This window comes from Littorina saxatilis, linkage group LG8 (genome assembly GCF_037325665.1).
Source record: "Littorina saxatilis isolate snail1 linkage group LG8, US_GU_Lsax_2.0, whole genome shotgun sequence".
Lineage (NCBI taxonomy): Eukaryota > Metazoa > Mollusca > Gastropoda > Littorinimorpha > Littorinidae > Littorina > Littorina saxatilis.
This window is the reverse complement of record NC_090252.1, coordinates 12,523,437-12,540,578: the sequence shown is the minus strand read 5'-3', so window position 1 is coordinate 12,540,578 and position 17,142 is coordinate 12,523,437. Positions and strand designations below refer to the sequence as shown.

The following is a 17,142-nucleotide window of genomic DNA, read 5'->3' as shown; positions in this document are numbered from 1 at the left end:
GGATAAGCACTAGCAGGTCTGCATATAAGTTAAGAATAAGAATAAGAATAAGAATACTTTATTATCTCGTAGAGAAATTTAGGCGTGGTACATAACAATAATACAAACAGGACATTGCTTTTACATAAGACATATAGCACTATATAACAGGGCAGGTTATAAACACACCTCCCACATACCTTTCTGGCCATTCCTTGCATTGTGCTTACGCATTCAGTCATGAACACATCCATGTCTCACTTACACATCGCACACATGGACATTCTTATACGCTCAACTTACCCATTCACACATGGACATTCGACCACGCTCCACTTACACATTCTTATACGCTCCACTTACATATTCACACATGGGCATTCTTATATGCTCCACTTACACATTCCCACATGGACATTCGACTACGCCCACTTACACATTCCCACATGGGCATCTTTAAAGCACTGCGCTTACATATTCTCGCACACCTACGCGTATAATGGACTATGGCTAAACATCATTTAAAAAAAAAAATCATAGCATACAATATATCACAGAAAAAATACGGACGTACATAAAACCAATACATACATGTACATTACTACTGGTTGCACTAGCAGAAGAGGGGCTGAGTCGGGTATGTGGATGTGTTTACATGTTGCCAAGGGTGATGGATTTGGGGATGAAGCTGTTTTGCAGCCTGAAAGGAGTTCATAGAGGTGGGCAAGGACATGGGACCTATCTGAAGCTATCCGCCTACTCTTTCTCACCACACGCTTTTCATACAGGGACTCCACACTTGCTTGCTGCCTGCCAATCACCTTGCTACTGACATTTACCATTCGTACTAAGACATTCCTGTTCTTTACACTCAGACCTCCATACCAGGACACAAAACCAAAAGTGATGACAGACTCGATAAAAGAGCGGTAGAAAGTTTGAAAGATAGAAGGGTTCACATTCAACTTCCTAAGTTTCTGAAGGCAGTAGATGCGTGACTGACATTTTTTTTGTATGAGGGTGGTGTTTGCATTGAAGGACAGCTTATCATCGATAACTGTGCCAAGATACTTATATTCAGTCACACGCTCAACAGTCACACCATCAATCATCAGGTCAAGGACAGGGGCAGGGTTTCTTCTAAAGTCTATCAGAAGATCTTTGGTCTTTGTCACATTTAGGTCTAAAAAGTTGTCTTTACACCAGGCGTTGAAACGTTCTACTTCTGCAAAGTAAGTTGCGTCACTATTGGAGAGATCTTCTAGCGCTGTATCATCTGAATATTTGATAAGTTGACCCGAGAGATCGGAAAATCTCCACCCTTAACCTCCCCCGGCGCGACCGAGATTCGAACATACAACCTTGCGCATGGGAGGCCGGAGTTTTGTCCACTTGGCCGTTGCACCCGTCACAGTTGATTCACACACTAGGCTTATATTTTCCAGGAATAAAAACAAAACAAACAAACAAAGAAACAAACGGAAAAAAACCGGTTCGTCAGTAAAACGTTTGCAGACAAACTAAACATGGACATGTTTTTGTGAGACCGGCACGGTTGGCCTAGTGGTAAGGCGTCCGCCCAGTGATCGGGAGGTTAAGGGTTCGAACCCCGGCCGGGTCATACCTAAGACTTTAAAATTGGCAATCTAGTGGCTGCTCCGCCTGGCGTCTGGCATTATGGGGTTAGTGCTAGGACTGGTTGGTCCGGTGTCAGAATAATGTGACTGGGTGAGACATGAAGCCTGTGCTGCGACTTCTGTCTTGTGTGTGGCGCACGTTATATGTCAAAGCAGCACCGCCCTGATATGGCCCTTCGTGGTCGGCTGGGCGTTAAGCAAACAAACAAACATGTTTTTGTGACTGGTTTATAGAATTTTTAGAATGTTTCATAAGTAGGCCTATGCGTTCCATTAACTTCCCTATATATATAGCTTAGTCCTTGATTCCTTGATTTTGGAGCATGGCTACTACCATGCAAACTGAGAAAGGAGATTAACTTGTACCTGTCCCGGATAGCATTATAAGCTGTTGGGACGATAAAGAAGAAGAAAAAAACCTACCAATAACCAATCCTTAATTTGTGATTTTTTTCTGAATTATTTAGATTTTTCTTTTAATGTTTTCAGGGTTTGAGTATTTCTAATGAACAAAGGGAAGTAAACTCTCGACATGTATGATAGAGTAAGTGAGAGTAATTCGGAACCATTCTCCTGGCACCTGAGAGAATAGCAAGCATTGAAATAAACAAGCGACTTTCATCCTCAGTGTTTCATTTCAGGGTTTGGATTCGGCATGATGTATATGTTACAGGCATTAAGTGAAACCAGGCATTACGCGTAATGCCTGAAATGTTCAGGCATTACGCGTAATGCCTGAGACCACTAGGCATTATACGTAATGCCTAAAAATACCAGGCATTACACGTTATGCCTGAAATTTGACTCTCAAAATTACGCTTCAAAACTTGACTAAATGTAAAAAAGGCTTAGTACACTGACTGTATCGTTCTTGCTGGAACAAAAACAGCTAATAAGAAAATTGTGTTGTGTTATCTCACATACCGGGGCTGTTAAATAAGCTACGATATCAAATTATTATTAATGTTTGCTTGAGAAACACTGTGTAAACGGGGTTTTTTTCTCATAAGGGAGAGTTGTTATTATTATTCGACGTAAGTTGTTCACGATCTTTAGTAGTTTGAATGTAGCGCTCGGGTACATTGACATGTTGTTGTTGTTTTAGCAAGATGAATGCAATCTGGACCCTGTCCTACGTGAACCCCACTTTACAAATCTTTGTGCGCAGAGTGTCAAAAGAAGAAGAAACGAGCGAGAGTCAAAGGTGTTGTTGTTCGACCGATTCTATCAAACGATATTCAGGAATTACACGTAATGCCTGGTTTCACTTAATGCCTGTAACAGGTTTCAGGCATTACGTGTAATGCCTGACAATGATTTTCAGGCATTACACGTAATGCCTGGTATTTTTAGGCATTACGTGTAATGCCTAGTGGTCACAGGCATTACGCGTAATGCCTGAACATTTCAGGCATTACGCGTAATGCCTGGTTTCACTTAATGCCTGTAACATATATATCTTACAGTTAATCTGTGAAACCAGGGAATACGTGTATTAACTAAACTATTTTAGGTAATACATGAATTAACTGTTTTTTCCGTCAGTTAATTCATATATTACCTAGTTAATACACGTATTCCCTGGTTTCACAGATTAACTGTAACATATATAAACAAATTATAACCAACCAATCCTTGATTTTGGATTTTTTTTTATACTTCTGAATGCTGTTATTTCATTGACTATTTTCAGGGTTTGGGTTCGGTATGATGTATCTGCCAGCCATCGTGATCGTGGGGTACTACTTCGAGGAGAAGAGAGCCCTGGCCACAGGCATTGCGGTGTGTGGTTCTGGCATCGGCGTCTTCATCATGGCGCCGCTCTCAGACCTTCTGCTGCACGAGTTTGGCTACAAGGGGACGCTACTCATCATGGCGGGAATTGTCTTCAACGGCGCAATCTGTGGGGCGCTGATGAGACCCCTCCCTGCCCCTGGGGTTCAGGTATTGTTTGTTGTTGTTGTTGTTGTTGTTGGTGGTGTTGTCGTTGTTGTTAGTGGTGTTTGTTGTTGTTGTTGTTGGGGGTGGTGTTTGTTGTTGTTGGTGTCGGTGGTGTTTGTGGTGTTGTCGTTGTTGTTGGTGTTGGTGGTGTTTGTTGTTGTTGTTGTTGTTGTTGTTGTTAGTGGTGGTGGTGGTGGTGGTGGTGTTTTGTATTGTATTGTTATTGTATTGTTGTTGTACTGTTTTCTCGAATCAGTTTTGTAACTGTCGCCAACGTCAATCTGCTATTATAGTAGAACCCTATCGCTATTCCAAACTCTCGCAAACTTCAAAACATAGTAAAGCATGTTGTACGGCTAGCAAGAGCTGCAAAGGCCGATGTTCGAAGTTCTCGTGACTTTGGAAGTATAAGAATTTATTTCTTTATTTGGTGTTTAACGTCGTTTTCAACCACGAAGGTTATATCGCGACGGGGAAAGGGGGGGAGAATGATGGGATAGAGCCACTTGTTAATTGTTTCTTGTTCACAAAAGCACTAATAAAAAAATTGCTCCAGGGGCTTGCAACGTAGTACAATATATGACCTTACTGGGAGAATGCAAGTTTCCAGTACAAAGGACTTAACATTTCTTACATACTGCTTGACTAAAATCTTTACAAACATTGACTATATTCTATACAAGAAACACTTAACAAGGGTAAAAGGAGAAACAGAATCCGTTAGTCGCCTCTTACGACATGCTGGGGAGCATCGGTTAAATTCTTCCCCCTAACCCGCGGGGGGTAGTACAAGAATGAGCTGGTCGGATAGCGAAAAGGTTTATTCACAATAAAATCCCCACTCTGCACAAACAGAAGCGAGGCTGTTGAATCGTTTCACGTGCAAAAGTTGACAGCATTTTCTTCTCCCTGATACAAGCCTAACGTATAGTTATGGCAGTAAACACAATTGTGTCAGCAGGAAGGACGACACCGTGAAGTTCGGAGTGTTAGGTCGATGTCATGGCACTCCTACCATCTAACGGTAATGCCTCATCGTCTCTCCCGCTGCCGGGGCCCGGTAGCTCGACAGTTGGTAGAGCACTGGACTTGTGATCCTAGGATCGCAGGTTCAAATCCGGGCCGGGACGGACACGGGTCAACTTTATGTACAGACTCAGAGACGGTATTCATGTTCCGCCCCCGTGTCACCACTGTGGCACGTAAAAGACCTCGGTCATTCTGCCATCAGTGCAGGTGACTGATTACAGCTAAACACGCAGACAACTGGGTAGCGCGACTCTTCCACTGGGAGGAAGCGACCCGAATTTCCCAGCTAAGGGACAATAAAGTAATGAAAATGAAATAAAAATGAAATTTCCGCAGGAGCAGAACATCAGCGACAAACTGGACAGCAACGGGACAGCGCCAAAAGCCTCAGACGTCACAGCACCCCTCGTCAACCACACCACCGGAAATGACGACAACAAACCGGAAAGTAAACCCAAAAAGGGCAGAAAGACTCCGGCAATTCAGGTGTTAGACAGCCAAAGCCCGACAGACACGACGGGTCAGTTCGCGTTTTCTTCGGTGCCTAACATGGTGTTCTCTTCCACGAGAGAGCCCAAGGCACACATGACCGGTCTCCCGCCCAGACAACGGTCTAACACCTTGGATCCCACCGACAGGCTTCGTCTGCGTCATGTCGGGAAGCAGCCGGTCCATCTTGGTGAGTATGCTTGGGTCAAAGCTTGTATCACTGGTGTGTATATTGTGATCCTTTGATCATTTTGTGTTCATATTTGTTTTTACCTTAATCTCTTTAAAACGACATTTTCTTGCAGAGGTGAGCTTTTTTGTTTGTTTGCTTAACGCCCAGCCGACCACGAAGGGCCATATCAGGGCGGTGCTGCTTTGACATATAACGTGCGCCACACACAAGACAGAAGTCGCAGCACAGGCTTCATGTCTCACCCAGTCACATTATTCTGACACCGGACCAACCAGTCCTAGCACTAACCCCATACTGCCAGACGCCAGGCGGAGCAGCCACTAGATTGCCAATTTTAAAGTCTTAGGTATGACCCGGCCGGGGTTCGAACCCACGACCTCCCGATCACGAGGCGGACGCCTTTACCACTAGGCCAACCGTGCCGGTGCAGAGGTGAGCGAAGAGGTTCCTTCTCGAGCCTGCCCAAGCTTCACCTGGAATAGGACCATCCCTCCACGCTTGTCCTAGTACAGGATTAGTCTTATTACATGCAGTGTTGTTCCCAGACCTCGGTCTTCGGTCATTCACATTATTTTTGTTCCCAGGCCTGTCGAATGTCCGATAGCTTTGTCAAGTAGAACACGTTTTGGCACAACGATTTGTGTGTGGTCAGGACATATTTTAATCCAGGTTCGACTGACCAACTGTCTTCTGTGTCGGGGAACAACACTGTCCCTAATTATAAAAGGTGTAGACAGATCTCTCATGAGCGTTAATGTCCTATTTCAGAGACGCCGCCAAAGAAGGCAATAGTCCCTTTTGGTCGGAGTGTCGGACGTGGTCTGTAGGCTGATCCTCATGTCTTATTTCAGAGACGCCGGCCAAGAAAGCCATAGCGCCTATCGGTCTGAGCTACATTGGACCGTCGGACGTGGTCTGTAGGCTGATCCTCATTTCTTATTTCAGAGACGCCGGCCAAGAAAGCCATAGCGCCTATCGGTCTGAGCTACATCGGAGTGTCGGACGCCCAGCTGAACCGTGTCCGAGCGTCCACTCACACGCACGTGTCCAGGCGAGACATGCTGGTCAGCGGCAGCGTGCTCCACATCCCTGACCACATCGTGTCGTCGCCGCACATTAGAAGCGCGTTCAGTATCCGCAGCGGCCGAAGTCATCGCTCTGCCATTTCTGAGGTGAGTTGTTGGATGGGGAAGTCGATAACTTGCAGCGCTTGTCATTTTAGTTGGGTGGGGGGCTGTGAGGAGCGGTGGTGGAGGAGTAGAGAGAGAAAATTGTAGTCATCCTTTTGCCAATTGAAGTAAGAGAGGACGATGAGAAATGGGAATAGAGAGAGAGAAAGAAAGAGAGAGGGAGAGAGAGAGCGAGATTAACAGAGAGAGAGAGAGAGAGAGAGAGAGAGAGAGAGAGAGAGAGAGAGAGAGAGAGAGAGAGAGAGAGAGAGAGAGAGAGAGGGACAGAGGGACAGAGATAAGTGGTGGATGGATGTGGTCTTAATGAATCTTATTCCACAACGTATGTCAAGGAACCGAGGCGAATCATAGAATTGCAAGAGTCACACATAAAAGTCACATGTTCGTGGTTCTTTGTTCAGGCAGAAGAAAGATTGTGCTCGTGCCTACCGGAGTCCGCCAGAGACACCCTTCTTCAGATGTTGGACTTCACTATTTTGAAGAACAAGGCCTACGTCTTCATCCTCATCGGGAACGTCTTCGCCATGCTGGGATTCTACGTGCCCTTTGTCTTCATGCCCGAGAAAGCCATGGCCCTGGGCATAGCTGAGAACAAAGCTGCCTTTCTGCTTTCCATTATTGGTGAGTTGGTGTGCTCTTTGTCTTCATGCCCGAGAAAGCCATGGCCCTGGGCATAGCTGAGAACAAAGCTGCCTTTCTGCTTTCCATTATTGGTGAGTTGGTGTGCTCTTTGTCTTCATGCCCGAGAAAGCCATGGCCGGGGCGGGGATATAGCTCAGTTGGTAGCGCGCTGGATTTGTATTCAGTTGGCCGCTGTCAGCGTGAGTTCGATCCCAGGTTCGGCGGAAATTTATTTCACAGAGTCAACTTTGTGTGCAGACTCTCTTCGGTGTCCGAACCTCCCCCCGTGTACACTACATTGGGTGTGCACGTTAAAGATCCCACGATTGACAAAAGGGTCTTTCCTGGCAAAATTGCTTAGGCACAGTTAATAATTGTCTACCTATACCCGTGTGACTTGGAATAATAGGCCGTGAAAGGTAAATATGCGCCGAAATGGCTGCAATCTACTGGCCGAATAAAATTTCATCTCACACGGCATCACTGCAGAGCGCCTAGAACTGTACCCACGGAATATGCGCGATATAAGACTCATTGATTGATTGATTGATTGATGGCCCTGGGCATAGCTGAGAACAAAGCTGCCTTTCTGCTTTCCATTATTGGTGAGTTCGTGTCGTTGTGATGTCTGGGGCACGAGTGTGATTTGTTTGGCCGAAGTCCAGATTGTACGTGCCTACTGTGTTTGTTTTGAAGAAAGTTTCGGTTTCTGGTCATGCTGAAGGCAGAGTGCTTACTACGTTGCCGTGTGTCTGTTACAGGTATCACCAACACAGTGGGTCGGGTGTTCACAGGGGTGTTGGCCAACCTGAACAAAATTGACTCGCTGCTCATCAACAATATTGCCATGTTGGTCTGTGGCATCGCTACCTTCGTCACCCCCTTCTGTGAAAACTACTACCTGCTCTGCTTCATCGCTGCCATCTTCGGCCTCTGCGTCGGTAAGTATGGCGATGCAAGTATGGAAGGGACGTCATTGGTGCCATAAGCATACCCCAAAGAGAAAGACCAGAAGACAATGGAAAAAAAGAAATAGAAATTGAAATTGAATTGTAACATCAAATTTTGAAAATCGATAAGAGCAGACATCGTGCATCTGCCTTTAAACAAGAATAAAATAAGACCAAGGAAAATATTGGGATGGCAGGGAATGGAGATTAAGCGCAATGCCGAGTGGTTGATGAGGACGGGGTGTGGACTGAGGGTGAGTGGTGGTTATAGACTTTTGCTATTGTGTTAGTTTGTCTGCCAGACTGAAAAGTGTGCTCCCGATCACACTCCCTCCCGCGCCAAACTGGACCTCACACCTCTCCCATAGAAATGTTCCCTACTGGTCCACTTCTTCTTCTTCAGCGTTCGATGACGGTTGTGTCTATTGCCCAATGATGTTCACAAAGTGGGCTGTCAGTTCGAGTCTTGGTCCAATTTTCAGTAAGAGGAAAATCCATTTTCTTGAAAACTAAATCTTGGCATACTTTTCACCCTCTGATTACATCTTCAACTCACGACCTTTCTATTTTCAGCGGCCTACATCTCTCTGAGCTCTATCTTGCTGTGTGAGATGCTGGGGATAGAACAGCTGACCAACGCCTTTGGCTTCCTGACTCTGGCCCGCGGCGTGTCTTCCTGTGCTGGTTCCCCCTTGGCAGGTGGGTTGGCTTCATTCTTCCTTCTTCCTTTGCTTCTTTCTTTGCGTCTTTCATCTTTCTGCTCTCTTTGCGTCTTTCAAGTTTTGACTAAATGTTTTAACATATGTGTGTGTCTGTCTGTCTGTCTGTGCGTGTGTGTGTGCAGAGCGATTCAGACCAAAGTACTGGACCGATCTTTATGAAATTTGACATGAGAGTTCCTGGGAATGATATCCCCGGACTTTTTTTCTTTTTTTCGATAAATACTTTTGATGACGTCATATCCGACTTTTTGTAAAAGTTGAGGCGGCACTGTCACACCCTCATTTTTCAATCAAATTGATTGAAATTTTGGCCAAGCACTCTTCGACGAAGGCCAGACTTCGGTATTGCATTTCAGCTTGGTGGCTTAACAATTAATTAATGACTTTGGTCATTAAAAATCTGAAAATTGTAATTTTCTTTATTTTATATAAAACGATCCCAATTTACGTTCATCTTATTCTACATCATTTCCTGATTCCAAAAACATATAAATATGTTATATTTGGATTAAAAACAAGCTCTGAAAATTAAAAATATAAACATTATGATCAAAATTAAATTTCCGAAATCGATTTAAAAATAACTTCATCTTATTCCTTGTCGGTTCCTGATTCCAAAAACATATATATATGATATGTTTGGATTAAAAACACGCTCACAAAGTTAAAACGAAGAGAGGTACAGACAAGCGTGCTATGCAGCACAGCGAAACCACTACCGCGCTGAACAGGCTCGTCAGTTTCACTCCGTTTTGCACAAGCGGCGGACTACGGTCATTGTGAAAAAATGCAGTGCGTTCAGTTTCATTCTGTGAGTTCCACAGCTTGAATAAATGTAGTAATATCGCCTTACGCGACTTGTTTCTTCTTCTTTCTTTGCTTCTTTTTATTTTGTTTGAGGATGGTTTCTTTCTTCTTTCTTATCTCCAGATCGAACGGGGTCATGCGAGACCAATAGACGATGTTTGGAAATAAAAAACCTTGAGTTGTAAAACACCTGTGATGTGAAACGTTTTAAATAGTGGGACGCTATACGACACTTCAACAATTCTAAGGGAGACAAACACGATCCATGCTTTAGTCAAAAGTGCCAGGGTTCCCGGCCCTTCTTTGTTTAAGTCGGTTGCCCGGTGATAAGAACCCAACATGACAGTTTATACACAGCGATATAAAGCTTGAAAGGAGTACGGAGTTTTTATTACACCCCCGGTATAGGGGTGTGTATAGGTTTCGGTCGATGTGTTTGTTTGTTTGTTTGTGTGTTTGTGTGTTTGTGTGTTTGTGTTCGCATATAGATCTCAAGAATGAACGGACCGATCGTCACCAAACTTGGTGAACAGGTTCTATACATTCCTGAGACGGTCCTTACAAAAATTGGGACCAGTCAAACACACGGTTAGGGAGTTATTGGTGGATTAAGATTCTACAAGGACTTATAGAGAAACATATTCATGGTCAAAGGGAAATAACCTTCTCAGTTGGTGGCAGTGAGAATGGGTGCAGTGAGAATGGTTATTTCCCTTTGACCAACGGGGATTTTTTTCCTACCTCGAAGGAATTTCTTGTTTGATGTTACTTCATACACATACATGTCTGAGTAGAAAATGCACCACCATCATGACATTCAGTCGATTTGAACCAGACGAGAGTTCAGCCCTCTGTGGTTTTTAGTCTCGACCCTACTTTGCAGAGATGTGAAACAGAAATACCCAGACTCGGCCTCAACTATGCAAACCTTGTCTGATCCTGTTGCATAGTACTATTTATATACATTGATCAGAAGAAGAATTCCGTGGCTTTGATATTGGTCAAATATTCCTCAGTTAATAGGCGATGTTCAGAAATAACTGTATGGGTTGTCAACATTAGATACCCTTGCTTTTAGTGAGACAAATAATCCACACGTGGTCCTTGTCGACGTGGTTCAGACGCACCCCTCGCTAGTGATCGGTCCGTGGATTGTGTTCACTAAAAGCAAGAGGTATTCACTGTTTTAAAACCCACACAAACACGACATAGTTGGGTTTTTTTTCATTCGGAAATCGTGGCCGAGTGGTAACGCACTTGCGCTCGGAAGCGAGAGGTTGCGTGTTCAGGTCAGGCCGCAATTTTCTCCCCCCTTTCCTAACCTAGGTGGTGGGTTCAAGTGCTAGTCTTTCGGATGAGACGAAAAACCGAGGTCCCTTCGTGTACACTACATTGGGGTGTGCACGTTAAAGATCCCACGATTGACAAAAGGGTCTTTCCTGGCAAAATTGTATAGGCATAGATAAAAATGTCCACCAAATACCCGTGTGACTTGAAATAAAGTGTAAAAAATTCCATCTCACACGGCATTAAGTCTCAGGGCTTGGAAACATGAATACACGCATGCAGGAAAAAAAAATGGGTAGCGCCGTATACTGTATGGCAGCTCGCTTTCCCCAGGGAGAAAGCAGCCCGAATTTCTGTGAGGTTACCCTCATGGACTATATAAAATCTTATCCTTATCCTGTCTTTTGAGTTGTTTTTGTCTGACTATTAACTCGCGCATGGTCTTTTTATGAAACATAACGTTAACAATAATCTCCATTTATTTTACATTTCAGGAGCAATCATTGACGCCACCAAAGATGTGAACTTAGCGTTTTACGTGGGTGGCGCTTTAATCGTTGCAGGATCGTTTTTCCACTTCCTCCTGTATACGCCATGCATCACTGGCCATAAACCTAAAAACACGTCTTATGACCTTGGCAGCAAGGCTTGATGTTTGAAAAAAGAATCCAATTGTGAAAGGAGAAGGACTCAAACATGAGAATTGTTGGTGGGTGAAAATGGGACATTCATAAATCATGCTTTAGAGGTGAAATTGTAATGAAGGTGGATTTGGATGTGTGTGCGAGATTTCTAAACGCTAGAGGTGAAATTGTAATGAAGGTGGATTTGGATTTGGATGTGTGTGCGAGATTTCTAAACGCTAAAGGTGAAATTGTTATTGAGTGCAAAATAGAATTTGAACTCATACGTGCGTAATAGATTCCTGAATGCTTAAGGGGTGAAGATGTAATTAGGGTTTGAATGCAATATTACAATTGTTTAACACTTGAAATTGTTCTGAAGTTGGCATTGGACATTTTGGTATGCGAGATTCTCGAGTATAATGAGATGATTTTGTTATGAATCTGGAGTAAGAAAAGCTATTTTTTTCTGTCGTACATTTCCCGTTTGCACGACTGCTTGAATCTAGGAGGAACATGAACTATAATTAAAGCTGAGCGAGAATGGTTTAATGAGTCAATAAATGCATTCTTAAATGACACAATGAAAGCATGAACGGAAACGAATGAGATGCAAACATAGAAATGTGTGAATCAACAAGTAACTTTGTACTGTGCATTTGACTCAAGATGTGATATAAAGGAGGAAGTGATTTGGAAAGACAACAACATCAGTCCTAAAGATGAGACTGTGACATATCCTCACTGACATGACCGACTTCTTTACATTGGAATTGAATGAACGAAGAAAATATAAACGAGCCAAGCAAATTGTAGTCCATGACGGTGTTGTTCACCTAACTGCTTAGATGATTGTATGCGTGTCCGTCAGTTTGGAAGCCCAATGGATGGTTGGGAGATGCACTGAACATACGTTTTTATCCTACATACGTGAGAGAGACACTCGTGAGATAATAATCGTTCAAATCACACGTGTGTATATCATGTAAATGAGGTCATGTCAAGCAAGTCTGGCAGGGACCTGTTTTTCCACTGCTTATGATGCCAAAATCACCGAAACAAACGTCATTATAGAAAAAAATTGCGCTCGCTAATTACCCTCGATGACTTTTTAGAACTAGCACGCCACGCCACACTTTCAGAGTGACGTTTCTTTGCTTTGACGTAATAGATTGCACGAGGCTTTAGAAGAGATCGAGGTTCCAAAACAAGCCTCTTCAATTTAGCTGCCTCGACTGCAAGACATTTTCAGTAAAATACACGTAAGTACAGTATGTAGGATCAACAGAATACTACATGGCTTGCTGTATCGTACCAGATTTACACTCGTTGCTTGTTCAAATAGTGAACAGCTCGCTTTCGCTCGCAGTTCAATATTAAAAAAAAAAAAACTCGTGTAAATGTGGTACGACACAGCAAGCCATGTAGTATTCTCTATATATCCTTTCAGTACGTCATACAGTCTCCGTCGAAAAATGACGAAGAATTCATGGGGAGGTGTATCATTGATAAAATAAGTATGTTCTTGTTTAAATAGTTAAAGGCACAGTAAGCCTCCCGTAAACCATCACAGAGCTCCCCGAGCGTCTAAATACAGTACAAGCATACTTCCATTTGAACGCTCACCGAACGGGAACATCCTGGCTGCTTTCTGTCGAGCGTGAGACATTTTCAAAGAATTTATTTTCGTAGACTTGTTCCGTTAACAACAACGGCGCCTCGTTTTTGCGCTAGACCTAACTTTTAAAATCTAAATAATAAATTGACAGCTTGTTACACAAACATTCTTTAATCATAAAAGAATTCGTTTTTCATCAAGACAAGATCAGAACAATTCGAAGTTGTGAAAGTTTAAAAAAAGAAAAGCCCGGAAGCAGGGTCACGCAAGGGTCGTAGCAGACGACGGCCGGTTTATCAGTGCAAATCGCCGTTCCTCTCAACAGTCAAAAGCCATCGCTAGAGTTCTTGTGAACCACAGCCGTTGTTTCGTGCATAAAAAAAACGTGCTATTGTAGATAAGCTCACGTCGAGTCGCATTCAAATGACTAACTATGACGACTGCATTGTGAAAAGGGAAAACTGGATCACACGGGTTCACGATGGCTCAGGGGTAAGATAAACCACGCAAAAATAAATTCTTTGAAAATTGTTCGCTCTTTACGGAGGGCACCTAGGATGTTCTCAATTGGTGAGTGTTTAAATGAAATGGTGTTTGTACTGTGTGTAAAAGCCTGACCGTATCTGTGATGGTTTACGGGAGGCTTACTCTGCCTTTAACGAGCTCCCCACACAAAATACTTTTGATTTTGTGTCTTGGTGTGCACTGTGTTAAGTTACTATCCTTATAGGATTTTATACAGTCTCCGTCGAAAAATTACAAAGGATTCATTGGGAGGTATATATAATGAATAATATAAGCATGTTGCTCTTGTAGGTCCAAAACAGCTTCGCTACACAAAATAACTTAGTTTTCTCTTTCTTGTTGCATGATGTACTGTACATAAGTTAATTTACTTATAGTACTTCACACAGTCTCCGTAAAAAAATGACGAAGATTTTATGGAGAGGTACAGAATGAGTCAGATAAGCTCTTCGCTCTATATGTTCAAAAGAGAGTCGCTACACAAACTCATTTTACTTTTGGGGGGCTTGATTTATTAAGTCAGATGCCGTGAACTACAAGGTTAAAAATGTACTGCGCGATGCGCGTCTAAAACAGTTGCTCATTTGTCAGACGCTCAATTATATTTTAAAGATGTTTGTGATTGTATGTTGGCTAACGTGCCCCCCGCGGGTTAGGGGGAGTCCCATATTGGTTGAGACGAGAAAGAATTTACCCGATGCTCCCCAGCATGTCGTAAGAGGCGACTAACGGATTCTGTTTCTCCTTTTACCCTTGTTAAGTGTTTCTTGTATAGAATATAGTCAATGTTTGTAAAGATTTTCGTCAAGCAGTATGTAAGAAATGTTAAGTCTTTAGTACTGGAAACTTGCATTCTCCCAGTAAGGTAATAATTATATTGTACTACGTTGCAAGCCTCTGGAGCAAATTTTTGAATAGTGCTTTTGTGAACAAGAACCAATTGACAAGTGGCTCTATCCCATCTCCCCCCTTCCATCCGTCGCGATATAACCTTGAATGGTTGAAAACGACGTTAAACACCAAATAAAGAAAGAAAGTTGGCTAACGTGTGGCATGAACAGCAAATTAATGGTCAGTTCACGGCGAATTTCAGTGTATGTTATAGCTCAACAAGACCTATAATTTGGATATGTTTGATGTACCAGTGCATTTGAAGCATTTATCTTACATGCTCGTTTTATTTGAAGCAAGTTTGTGATTGTACGATAGCTTTTTGGCATGATGAGTGTATAAATGATTCACAGGGTGTTTCTTCAATTATATCTAAACAAGAAATATTCCGATGCTTAATATACTTGATAGGAAATGTCAGAGTTTGAAGTATTGATATGTTTGCTCGCTGAATTGGTAACATGCTCATTTTTTTCAAACAACTTTGTGATTAAATATTTTGCATGTTTAGCTTTTTGGTGTGAACAGTGTATAATTTTTTGATGGCAGTTTGTTTGTTTGGTTGGTTGGTTGTCATTTTGTTTGTTCTTTGTTTGTGTGATTTTTTTTTTTACTATGGTCAGTGAAATCCTTAGTTTGATCGCCAGTTACCGTGTTGCACTGGTATTTTGCGTAAACATTTCGTTTTTCGTTATTAATCCTGATCCGCATTTTCAGATTCATCTACATTGTATTGCATTGTGTGTGCTATTTGCTTTCAATTAAAAGTGTTTTGTATATTTCACGGATTTAATCTTTTTGTTACACAAAACAATAATGTAACTTTTATCTAACACTGACGATAATTATGTGTATCCTGTTTGGCTCTAATATGTGATGTTACATAAATAAACGTGAAGCTTGAAAGTAATTGTGTGTGCAAATACCCATGTGTGTGTGTGTGTGTGTGTGTGTGTGTGTGTGTGTGTGTGTGTGTGTGTGTGTGTGTGTGTGTGTGTGTGTAAGTGTGTGTGTGTTCGCGCGCGTGTATGCGTGTGTGCGTGGTTGGTAGGTGTTTGTGTGTACACAGCTCTGTGTCTGTGTGCATTTGACAGACAGTGATGTGCGCATGATCCAAATGCACACTGACACAACCGCACAGACACTGACACTGACACTGACACAGTTTAATTGAATATGGGCCTACAGCCCCTTTCAATGGGGGTACACATGAATCACAGGAAAAAATAGAAAACATGATATTTAAACGTATGCAAAATACACAGTGGTTTGTTCCAAGTTTTCCTCTATCAATTATCTTGCACATCAATGTTGTCTAATATATACATACAACCGAACAATAAATACAGCAACAACAAAACCTTCAGCGACAATTAATCCTCATTATTTAACATTGACAATCTTACTTGACTTATTCCTGTAGACTCCCTGTGGAGCATAGGGCCGCAGCGGTTTCTGTAGCAAGTTGTTTTTTGGCGGGGTGGAGTTGCTAACCCCACGCCCAACCCTCCTCCTTTATCCGGGCTTGGGACCGGCTGAAAGACCTTTAGGGTGCGTCCAGGCGGAGTTGACAATCTTAACTGAAATGCAAAAAACAAAAACTTTGCTAAATCTACAATTGTTTCTGTGTCTTGTTTTTTAAACATGGTAATCGAGACCGGGGACACCCCGAAGCGTCCCGGTACCAAAGCGTCCCGGTACCGAAGCGTCCCGGTACCAAAGCGTCCCGGTACCGAAGCGTCCCGGTACCAAAGCGTTCCGGTACCGAAGCGTCCCACTATAACGCGTCACAGGACTTCGACTTTTTTCTTTTTTTTAAACCTTGAATGACCTTGATTTGACCTTGACTTGACTAACCATATTTATTTTTTTAAAATTTAATCTTGACCTTGATTTGACCTTGACTTCACTGATTTTTGTAATTTTGCACAGACCTTGATTTGCTTTCGGTAAAAAAAAAATCACTTTTTGTCCAACTTTTCCCCAACTTTACTTTAGATCTGTACTACACACCAATTTAGAAATACTGTACCCGTGTGGACAAGTTCGGGGGAAAAGTCCGTAGGTTTCCGTTCACAAGAGGGATATTATCACACACGCTTTCTGGCTTCACTAAGCGTGAGCGTCGGAAAAAGTCTTTTCAGTTCTGCCTCCGACTTTTAAATTGTATCATTTGGGTTAATTTGGGTTTGTTTGGGTTCATTTGGGTAATAAAAAACGCTCGCGCTGGACCCGAGTACTCTTCAGACTGGCTCGCTCCCCCAGTATGAAAGTTTTTGTCTTGTGCACGTTTAAGACCAAGTGATTGCTCTCTGTGAATTACAGGCATTCCCTTTGCTATATAAATACATTGGCATGCGAGCCGAGGATGTGCGTGGTGACTGATACCGGGACGCTTCGGCACCGGGACGCTTCGGTACCGGGACGCTTCGGTACCGGGACGCTTCGGTACCGGGACGCTTCGTGATGTAATCATACTGCCCCACTGATCACCAACACTTAAAAACTGTGCTAAATACTTTATTCTTAACTCACAATATGTGTGGCATTAAAAAAGAAATGGATTTCGGTCTCTAATTCATCTTCACAAAAGGGGCAACACTTGTTTTCTGTTGAATTTTGGAAGCGATATCTGTGGAT

The 17,142-nt window shown here is 42.8% G+C and overlaps 1 protein-coding gene across 1 annotated transcript in view; it reads left to right on the top strand.

The window, feature by feature from the left end:
- The window catches only part of LOC138972811 (monocarboxylate transporter 14-like), a gene marked incomplete at its 5' end in the record, with an annotated part of 18,015 nt that extends 2,603 nt beyond the window's left edge, over positions 1 to 15,412 (top strand). Inside the window, 7 exon segments of the mRNA XM_070345475.1 lie at positions 3,310 to 3,560; positions 4,923 to 5,265; positions 6,214 to 6,440; positions 6,860 to 7,079; positions 7,841 to 8,020; positions 8,603 to 8,728; positions 11,340 to 15,412. Of these exon segments, the coding sequence (XP_070201576.1) occupies positions 3,310 to 3,560; positions 4,923 to 5,265; positions 6,214 to 6,440; positions 6,860 to 7,079; positions 7,841 to 8,020; positions 8,603 to 8,728; positions 11,340 to 11,497 (1,505 nt within the window). The 3' untranslated portion in view covers positions 11,498 to 15,412.
- Positions 15,413 to 17,142: the final 1,730 nt, after the last annotated feature.